At 42.8% G+C, this 11,079-nt stretch overlaps 2 protein-coding genes across 2 annotated transcripts; one reads left to right on the forward strand and one right to left on the reverse strand.

Moving 5' to 3' along the window:
* Nucleotides 1-91: 91 nt before the first annotated feature.
* Nucleotides 92-1,258, forward strand: LOC127328297 (protein FAR1-RELATED SEQUENCE 5-like). Its single transcript, XM_051354907.2, has one exon. The coding sequence runs from the start codon at nucleotides 92-94 to the stop codon at nucleotides 1,256-1,258; it is 1,167 nt and encodes a 388-aa protein (XP_051210867.2).
* An 8,048-nt stretch (nucleotides 1,259-9,306) lies between these two features.
* On the reverse strand, nucleotides 9,307-10,822 carry LOC127331522 (peroxidase 2). Its single transcript, XM_051357698.2, has 4 exons — nucleotides 10,548-10,822; nucleotides 10,243-10,434; nucleotides 9,966-10,131; nucleotides 9,307-9,874 (listed from the first exon to the last, which is right to left on the reverse strand). The coding sequence occupies exons 1-4, from the start codon at nucleotides 10,749-10,751 to the stop codon at nucleotides 9,480-9,482; spliced, it is 957 nt and encodes a 318-aa protein (XP_051213658.1). The 5' UTR covers nucleotides 10,752-10,822; the 3' UTR covers nucleotides 9,307-9,479.
* Nucleotides 10,823-11,079: the final 257 nt, after the last annotated feature.

Genomic DNA, 11,079 nt, shown 5'->3' on the forward strand with positions numbered 1-11,079 from the left:
ATTATGCAGAATGCGCAGGAAGTTTTGGGAAATTTCTTGTCAAAACATGAGGAGCTAAAGGCAAGAGTTGAATGCAATTATTGACTACAGCATGTCAGTTGATGAATTTGAAACAAGGTGGGCAGATATGCTCCGCAAACACAGTGTAGCGGACAACACACATCTTGATGATTTGTATCGCTTAAGAGCAACTTTTGTCCCAGCTTACTTCAAGGATCGCTTCTTCCCGTTCCTACAAACTACCGCCCGGAGTGAGGGGTTTAACGCTGTTCTGAAAACATACAGTAACCCTCACCTGAGCCTGCATCACTTCTTTGAACAATACTTGAAGTTGCAAGAGAAAATTAATGTAGCGGAGGATTCAGTCGAGTTTATGGATGAAGATAAGACTTTTAGGGTGTGGGGTGACTACCCTCTTGAAGAGCAAGCGTTGAACGTTTATACGCGACCCATATACTTGCGTCTCAGGGCCGAGCTTCGTAAAGTGACATCCTACAATGTACAACTTATTGGAGGCCAAAGTTACGATGTCCTCCCAATTAAAACCTACGTCTATGGCTATGGTAGTAGGAGCTACCAAGTTGAGGCTAATGTTGAAACTGAAACTTACAGCTGCGAGTGCTGCAAGTTCAGTAGGGATGGATTGCTTTGCTGCCATATTTTCAGAGTAATGGTGCAATTGGGTTGTATTAACAAAATTCCAGAGAAATACATACTAGACAGGTGGAGAGTACAGGAGGAAACAATTGTGGAGGAAAAAATGGACTTGCCTAAGCAGCCTGTGGGCAGGAAGATGAATAACAAAGAAAGGCAGCAGTTGCGCTATGGCACTCTATGCAATGATTACACCAGAGTAGCAAGAATGGCATCAACATCAGAGAAAGGGAAAGCCATTGCAGATAAATACATTCTAGCTCTAGAGAAAGAGTTACTGGAAATGAAAGCTTCTGAATCTGCGAAAAGGAAGAAGAAGAAACAGGCTGCTCCATATTCTGATGAGGCACCAGATGTAGAAAATGTAGGTGATGATGGGCAAGGGAATTCTTCAAAGTTTGACCATGTTGAGGATCCGGTTTATACTGCGAAACAAGGTTGTCCAGCTGAAAAGAGGAAGAAATCTGGACTGCACTTGAAGGCTACAAAGGTTGTGAAATGCAGTGTATGTGGGTCAATCCAACACACTGCAGCTACATGCAAAGATAAGATAACGCCAGGACCAGAATCAAAGGAAATAGATTTCTTCCGTGACATGGTCTAGCTTATTAAAAAATGCAAAGTTTTTTTGTTTATGATTTAAGTTGTAATGAACTTAGCTACATTCAAACTTGTAGTATTCTTACTGTGGTGGTAGGTGGCATGATCTTTTTACATGCATGTGCTTCATGATGTTAGATGAATGCGAAACTTTGTGTTGAATTGCTGTCCATGTGCTTACTGTTAGATCAATCATTTATTGATGTCCATGTGCTTACTAGACAGCAATCACTTATCATGTAGCAAAATGCACTTTGTAAGCACATTCAGAAATGTATAAAAACACATTCAATCAAACATTGTTTCAGAAAAAAGTACAAGAAAACATATATGTATAAAATAGTGTGTAGAGAAATAGCACACAGGAAAATACACTTATATACCACAGCTGTCATCCAAAAAACAGACAACAAAAAATACTCATTCTGGTCTTCAGACATTATTACCTGGCTCCCTATCATCAAAGAGTAAGATCAACACTTCCTTACTGGGAAGAGAAGTTCCTCCCAGTCAATCCTGTTCTCGACATAATCCATCCATTTCTTCAGGAATATCTTCCTAAGCGCAGGCATGTCTGATGGATTAATTGGTGCCATCCTTCTCCCATTCCAACACTCAATGTACTTGAGCATGAAGAACCCACAGTCATACCTTGGAAAACATAAAAAATGGAAAATGCATATATCAGCTAAAAAATCCATGGACAAATAGGGAAAAGTAGAATTTCTTATGCAGAAGGAAGTAGTACTTACGTAGTCAATTGCCTTGGTGTAGTTATGTGCACTGTTTTGTATTTCGAGATGTCGATTTTTGATTCACTGTAGTTTGTTGCCCACAAATGCTTGATACTTCCAATAATTGTTCGAGCATCAGCCATCGGCGCTTTGTCCCCCTCACGCCTTAGTGAGTCCATCACTTCAAACCTCCCCGACGTCAAGTTCAACACAATAAGATAGTAGTGCCCAGTCATTTTCTTGATTTCAGGTGTCAAATCTTGAAGAACTGAAAACATTATCTGTACAGTTGTTGTAGAGAAAAGTAGGATCAGGAACATAACCGTAGCGGGAACATAAGCTTAGAAACACAGAAGCATGTTATATTTGAGAAGAAATGTAAAAAAAATACTTCCAAATTATGTTCTAACTCTTTGAATCATGTATTGCTAATAAGTTTTTTAGTTACATGTAGAATCTCCAATGAAAAATAAGTTATAATTGTATAAAAGAACACCCATATCCAGGAAGCATGTATAAGTTATCATTGTATAAGTTATCATTGTTATCATTGTATAAGTTATCATTGTTATATTTGAGAAAAAATGCAGTAAGCATGTATCCAGGAAGCTTTTAAAAAAGGAAAAAATGGAGGAAGCATAAAAGCAAACAAGAGATAGAACGTACCATATCTTTGTGGTCTAGGCGGTGCGTAGGTGAACACTCGAAAGCTTTCCTAACAGTCCTATCTAATATACAGTTGGTTGCACTCCTTAGTTTAGTCTGCACACCATTATAAAGTATAAAAAGGGACAAGTTAGAGAGAGCAAAAAAAGACATATCCAAGAAAATGCACAGAAGAAAACATTTTAATTGAAAAAATGATTTTACTAACCGCAATCATAAGAGGCATAATGAATTTCTTCTGCTTGGCCATCTCTGCAGAAAGAACTTGCAATGCGATCTCGCAGGTTGTGTTGCTTAGCCAACCTCTGGCTTGGTGAGTCTGATAAATCGCGGAGTTCAACGAAGAAACTTCCATAGTCGATAATCCTTTCCTCATTCAACTTATCTCTATTTCTGCCTCCATACATGCACACCTTATTGTATAACTCAGTATCTGATTTGGGTACAGAAGGCTTCTTATCGTTTGCAACAAATGGCGATTTCTGTTGAGGTCCTAGCTTCAAAATCCTTTTTGTTTGAGGAATGGGTGTGGAACTACCAGGTGTTGTAGGTGAAACAACAGATGAATTCTGCAAGTTAATGGCTTTTCCTCCTGAGATAGGCATCTCAATTGAAGCAAAAATCTTGTCGAGGGAGTCTCCACTATCATTGCTAGATATGACAATAACTTCATCCACTTGTGAATCTTGTTCCTTTTGTACTATTTCAACTTCTTTGGACATGTCTTTGTCTCTGTCTGCCTCTGTCTGCTCGAAGCGTGAGCTCACTGTCGATTCGGGAGCGTATGCTTTGAACCACTGTCTTCTTGCCAGGACTGAATCCGAGATCAAAAGATGGGCAATCCTCTGCCAACTCTCTAACCTTCCTCTGATGTTCTGATTCTGGAGTTTCTGCATTTTCAAGTTCGACAGACAAGTTCTTGGACATGTTTCTAAAAGACTTTGAAGAAGATGAAGGAGAATTGCAAAGCTTCGTCAAACTAGCATTAGCCCGTGCTTCAGCAGTAGCAAACCTCGTAAGCCTCCTTGGGCTAGGAGAAGTATTTTTGACATCTTCCTTATGAAATGGAGATTTTACAGGAGACATTGATCTAGTGACAGGCCTTCTGGCAACTGGAGTAACCTGCCCCTGGTCTGAAAATGAAACAGATTTACTCGTCTTTGTTTTGGTTGAGAGAACCATTACTTCTCTCATCCTCTTGCTCAACTTGCATGCCTTCTCCGGTGATATGAACTTGAGGAGTTTCGGTGCTTGGCTGAGATCGATACCATATCCTTGAAGAATCCTCAATGCATCAAGTTGTGTTTGTATGCGGAAGAGATACTTCTGTCTCCACGAGCACTATAGGAAGTACTTCCTCACTTTGGCTTGAACAAGTTCTTCAAGACTCACATTGCCTTCATCGGTACCATCTTCCTCGTATAGTTTCGCGAGTTCTTTGTTGAGTGTCTGATCATCTTGACAAACATGTTGCATGTAATGTCAACACTTTGACCATACGATGCTTTTTCTTGAGCAAACATGTTGCATGTAATGTCAACACTTTGACCATACGATGCTTTTTCTTGAAAAAACCGCGGGTCCTTCGACATGACAATCTTCAACGACAATGAGACACTTTCATCTTCTTCTTCTTAGGTCGTCCCGCAGCTATAATTCTATCATCGGGTTTCCTTTTCTTGGATTTTACCTCATTGTCTCTAGGATTTGCTTCACCTTCCATCTTGTCCACTTGCACATCTTTCTGTTCTCCGTCGTCTCTGACAGTATGTTGCACTTTTGTAGCTCTCCTACGGTGTTTATGCTTGCTCATGTTATCAACTTCATCCTGTGCCTGATGAACATCAGGATTGCCTTCTTTTACTTGATTCGGAGCAAATGACCTGATAAACTGAGATAATCCATCCTCAAACGCAGTGCACATGTTTATGACAGCTTCTCTGTACTGTACCAATTTCTGTTGCAACAAAACCGAAAAAGAGAATGGAAAAACATTAGAAACTAGTGCACTCATAGTAACTAGAAAACATTTCATGTCAACTGGAAGAAAAAACTTACTTCCTCGTTTGGATATTCTTGTGCATGACATCTGATGAACATGTCTATAGCAGATGGGTCATTTTTGAAAAGTACAGACTTGTTCCGAAAGCAAGCCTTGAGCTGTGGCAGTAACACAAATTTCTTATAAATAAAAAGGTTGTTAAGTAAAATCAAACATGGTATTCTAAAAAAATGTTGAGCATCCAATAAATGGTACCATATGGAAGGTACAAAGAAGAAACTATTTACAAAAGACAGTGTATAATTATTAGGAGAACCAGTTCATACTTTGGAAAAAAACAAAAAAATTGATAGAATTAAAAGGAACAATGGGCGATCTAGGTAATTTCCCAAATGATCCATCAGTGTTGGTATCCAAATTTACAACATGCCTTATTAATTGGTTAGTCCAAACACAAATGCGAGGTCCTGGCGGCAAATCAACAACATCTGATTCCAGTGAATCTACATATAGAACCTACAAAAACAATGTAGAAAACAACAAGTGATTATGTCTTTTAAGCAAAATGTTACAAAAAACAAAAGAAAAAAAGAATAGAAAGAGTCAAAACAGAAATGAAGGAACTCACCATTAGGTATGGCATGCAAGCTTTAAACCAGTTCTTTTTTCCTTTCGCGTTCGCGGTCTTAAAGAGGATGTCGATAATAAATCTTGCCCAGTCCAACCTTCGGATTGCTTCTATGTTAATCACCGCTGGATAGCACTTTGGGCTAACATAAATTCCGGTTGTAGGCGCAAGCACAGAAGACATAAGGAAGATAATGAACTTCCTCAAGTAAGCATCATCAGCGGGATAGCTGCGTTCCAACTGCTTCTCCACCTCTGATAAGGTTGGTTGCCTCCCATTGTTTATCCCCATCATCTCTAGCACAGAACTAGTTGCATCGATGTTTTGCTTGTAAGGGACAGGGTGTGTACCCATGGGTACTGCCATCACACTCACAACCGACTGAACATTGACTGGGATTTTACCCCTCTCACCAAAATCAAGAACACAAGCAACTGGATCAAAGTGTTCCATCAGGAATCTGCATAGCTCTGGGATTAACTTTGAACACTTCATACTAAGGATGGCACCAAAATCTGCTCCTCTGATCAAAGCACGCTGCTTAGATGTCATTCCTTTGCAAACCCTAACAACCTTCATTGGTGAAGATCGGTTGAATAAGTTGTTCTGCAGCAAAAAATGCAGTAGCATGAGAAACAACACTCATTTACACCATGCATAAGTAAGAAAAGAAATGAAAAAGGGGAAGCATACAGTAGAAACAAAAAAAAAAGAGTTACAAAAAAAACCTTCTTGTCAACAACATTATCCTCTTCATCTAACTTTTCATCATCATGTACTGGATGCTCTGGCACATCAATAGCGGGCTCATCAGAAGGAGGAACAGTCTGCAATGAATCTTGGTTCTTCTTGCACACCCTGAGATACAAATTTATACTGTAACCTCTCCTTCATCCTCTTGAATTTAGAATGTTTCTGCCGGCTTTTTGGAGTTTTAGAATGTTTCTGCAACATACAAAAATTAGAAAAACGCAAGAATTACCTAATCAGCGAGACATAACAAAAAAATCCATAAAAAAATCATGCATACGGTGGGACAGATTTCTTACGAGAGGGATTACAGGTTTCATTGCAACCTAATAGATGACAGAAACAAAATGATCCAGAGTAGAAAACCTGGAAAACAACATTTAAATAAGCTTTTATACATCCACAGTATTAAATATATACATCCAAAAAAGATAAGTAAAACTTCTCTGTAACCTTGCTGAAATGAAAATGCATATGCAGATCTGAAGATGTTAATAAGATTTTATACATCCACAATATTTAATATATACATCCAAAAAAGATAAGTCAACTTGAAAATGCATATGCAAAAAACAACATGTTAATAAGCTTTTATACACCAACCAGTACTTAAAATATACATCAAAAAGGGTAAGTCAAATCCTCCTATAACCTTGCTGACTTGAAAATGTAGATGCAAAATAAAATGTTAATGAAGTTTTATACACCACTAACAATCCTCCACTATCTGGAAGTGGCACAACAGCAGCAAGTATACCGCCAAAAATCGGCCTATCTCGCATCGTTCAAGGGCTCCAGCAACTGCGCTTAATGGAAGCTCATATGGAAGAGTTGGGCACCTAACCAAGTCAAATTCTTCCATTGGCTCACCAAACATCGATCGATGCTGGACCGCCGATCAAATCGCCAGGCAAGGCCTGCAGCACAATGCCAAAAGCCGTGGTTCGCAGCAGCGGCGGCAGCGGACGATGCTCCCAGGGAGATCAGGCTAGTTGCCGCAAGCTCCATGGCTGTTGCTCGCCCGTTGCCTGTCAGTTACAACTTTACAAATCCTATGCAATGCTACAGGCAACTGTTCGTTTCCAGAGTGCATGCCGAGGAGAAGATGCATCCATCTGGGTGGGTAAAGCCTATGGAAGAAGCCACAGAGGAGGACATGGATCGTTGGCGGGCTTGGAGCCACATGAAAAAAATTCTTGTGTTGTGTGTGTGTGTGAGGTGCTGTTGTGGCCGTATGATGAGGATAGGGATAAAACGTTTGGTCTTCCCCTCAAGAGATTGCCCTTTTTCGCGTCAGATTTGGCATGAGATTCTATCTTGGCTGCGCATGTCCTGCAGGCCGCCGCAGGACGACGCATCCCTAAAAACGAGTGGTGGATCGTGGCAAGGCAACACACCCCCAACCCAATGCGCAAAGGACTTACTACCATAACCCTGATGGTACCCTGGATGATCTGGAAACACAGCAACAGCTGCGTTTTCGATGGACAGCAGCCCTCCATCCGCAGCCTATGTACTACCATCAAAGACGAAGCGGCAGCCTGGGCTACAGCTGGTGCCAACGGACTGAGAGACGTGCTTCCAGCGACCTGGGATGTGCACTAATTTCCTAGCTGTAATAAACCCCTGTAACACCTCGTAGGAGGGTTGTAAACTTTTTCTATCTTTTCAATGAAATGAAACGCAAAAAAGAGTCCCCCAATTTCTATTACACCAACCAGTACTAAATATACATGCAAAAAGGTAAAATCAATTTTCCCTATAAAAACTTGCAGACTTGAAAATGCAGGTACAAACAACAATAAGTTAATGAAGTTTTATACACCAACCAGTACTTAAAATATACATGCAAAAAGTAAAATCAATCTTCCTATAAAAACTTGCTGACTTGAAAATGCAGATACAACAAAAATAAGTTAATAGAAAGTTTTATACATCAACCAGTACTTAAATATACATGCAAAAGGTAAAATCAATCTTCCTATAAACCTTGCTGACTTCAAAATGCAGATACAAAAAACAACATGTTAATCAAATTTTATACACCCACATTATTAAAAAAATACATGCAACAGCACTCAAAAATGTACATCGCGAAGAACTTGAACTACTCTAAAGTACATGACAGTGATGATTTGCGCAACTTGAACTACTCAAAATGTACATCACGAAGAACTTGAACTACTATAAAGTACATGACAGTGATGATTTGCGCAACTTGAACTACTCAAAATGTACATCACGAAGAACTTGAACTACTATAAAGTACATGACAGTGATGATTTGCGCAACTTGAACTACTCAAAATGTACATCACGAAGAACTTGAACTACTCTAAAAGCACATGACAGTGATGATTTGCGCAAACTTGAACTACTCAAAATGTACATCACGAAGAACTTGAACTACTCTAAAAGTACATGACAGCCATCATTGGATTTGGATTTCATCTGTGGGGCGTAGGATGAACTACTAGAATCTACTACTGTTAGCAGGGCAACTCGATCTGCTACAAGTGCTACTACCATAAACTCGATCTGCTACAAGTACTACTACGATAACTCCATATGCTACTTCTCGAGCTACTTCTGACAATGATCAAACAGTACAAGTGCAAAAATCGAGATACTAATCATCAAAATCGACATGATCCGGTGCGAATCAAACACAACAGTGGGACTAATGCAAAACTATACCAAGCCGCCGATGAGTTTCCGCCACAAAATAAACAGGCATACGACCAAAAAAATCTCCGCCACGGGCAAAATCATCTCGGCGGACGAACACCTCTAGCTATCGGGACGAAATCAAAGCACGTAAGAGGGGCAGGGCGCGCGAAATCGAAGCACTAACCAGCGTACCAGCTGTGGATCGACGCGGGCTCGACGCAGAACAAATCGCCGTCGCGGACGCCTCCTCTCCACCTCGAATGGGACGAAATCACACCGACGGCGAGTCGATCCCCGCGTCCACGACACCGATTCTACTCACCAGAGCAGACCTACGGCTCCCCCGGCGACGAGCTCGGCAGCGGCGCGGTGATTTAGGGGAGGAGATCCATCGATTTGGGGGAGAAGCCGAGCAGCGCGATGTGAGAGAGAGAGGAATTGGGTTTGGACAGAGAGGCGAAGAAGAAGCCGACTAGGCCACGCGTGCGGATGTCGTCGTCAGCGGCCGTTGGACGTTAGCGAGGAGGAACGCGAGCGGTCAGATTTTGATCCGACGGTTAAAACGAGAGGTCACCGTCTAAGACAAGCCAGAGACCCAGCACGTAATAGAAATTGGGATTGATTTTCTCCATGCCTTTGCACGAGAATTCATTACACGGTATATTACACCACACGTTCGCAGGTAGTAATAATAGTACTCGTGTTGCCTGGTATACTGGCTATCGAGGCCTTATTTAGTTCATCCCCAGCGGATAGAGTGACGATCGACTCACAAACTAAGAGTTCACCTTGGAGCAGGTGAGCCTGATCTGGCCCTGCGTCCCCGTCTTGGGCGCGATGTTCCCCATGTTAACCATGGCCGTGGCGAAGGCGCTGCTGAACGCCGCCGCGCTGGAGGCGAAGTTCCTGACGGTGTTGTCGGTGCTGCCGCCGTTGAACAGCACCTGGTCCGAGTGCAGAAGCCCCTTCTGGGACATCAGGTTGGTGTAGTAGGCGTTGTCGAAGGCGTTGGGCGTCGTCGTGTCCAGCGGCGCCAGGCTGCCGTCGCCGGAGCCGGTTGCTCTTGGGCAATTGGCCTTGAGCGACGTCGCAAACGTCGTGTCGATGTTGGTCTCGTTGTAGAGCCTGTCCCTGAAGTTGAGGCACTGCGACTGACCGATGGTGTGGGCGCCTGCATGTTGCAGATGGCCTTCTTGTCAGAATATTCCTCGCAAGCCGTCCGCAGTTTCAGTTTTAGCTGAGAGAAATGAACGGTGTGGTACCTGAGAGCGCCACCATGTCTGTTACGCTGAGTTGCTTGTTGGCGAAAGCGGTTGTGAGATTCGTGAGGTCGAAGGAAGGAGGAGGCAGGTCGCGTTCTGCATTGGTCTTGCTTGCGGTGGTAGAGTCCCTCCTCCCTAGAAGAACCGTCCATGTCGGCCCTCCGAGCTGGATGCATGTCATTGCAGAATTAACACCAAGAAACAACATGCGGCAAAATGCCATCGATCATGTAAACGATCACTTGCGTGGCTGGTGAGAGCTAACTGTCGAGCTTACCGCGACCACGGAGTCACGGGCGGCGACGGCGAGGATGTCGGCGCAGGAGACGGTCTGGTTGCACACGGCCTCCACCTGCGTCTTGATGTTGTCGATGACGTTCATGCCTCGAATGGAACCATTGTTCGGAGCTGCCCCCTGCTCGCCGATGAAGCTCCCCGTGTCCGCCAACAGAACTGACCCGTCACATCCCTGTAAAGAAGTTCGTATAGTCATTTAACTGTACTCGTATAACATCTACAACATTTCTTTTACAGTGTGACAGTATAGCAGTTAACTGAGTAATAAGGCTACGTGAGACTTGCATCGACAAAACAGTCGTGGAAGTGCAGCCGGACTAGCGAGGCCCCCATGCGGGCCTCGCTGCTCACGGCGGCGGTCACGGCGCTCTTGATAGTGGACAGCGCGTTGGGGCACGAGGTGTCGTAGAACGTTGACGACAGCTGCCCCGACGCGGCCGAGGCCATTGCCACCAGCACCAGTAAGCTAAGGCAAGAAGCACAAGCCATGGCAACAAGTTCAGCGTAAAAAATGTTTGTTGGTGCCCGTGGCTTTTTTCTGGTTGGCTGTGGCTTGCAAGAGAAGACTACATAGCATCGCACATATATAGGCAGAGGTTTTGGCGCCAAGAATGCCTGGGCCTAGAACATCCAAATTATGTGCCTAACTGGCTAGTAGTAGACTAGTAGTACACACATAGAGATATACTACTGGCAATCATTATCATCGATTGGATACAACCCACAAACGAGTATTATTCGCACGAGCTCGCACGGAAAGTTCTCACATTGATTTGATTACCAGTTTGGTACAGCGTATTCTCTTTTTTTTTGGCGG

Source organism: Lolium perenne, chromosome 2, assembly GCF_019359855.2.
Source record: "Lolium perenne isolate Kyuss_39 chromosome 2, Kyuss_2.0, whole genome shotgun sequence".
Lineage (NCBI taxonomy): Eukaryota > Viridiplantae > Streptophyta > Magnoliopsida > Poales > Poaceae > Lolium > Lolium perenne.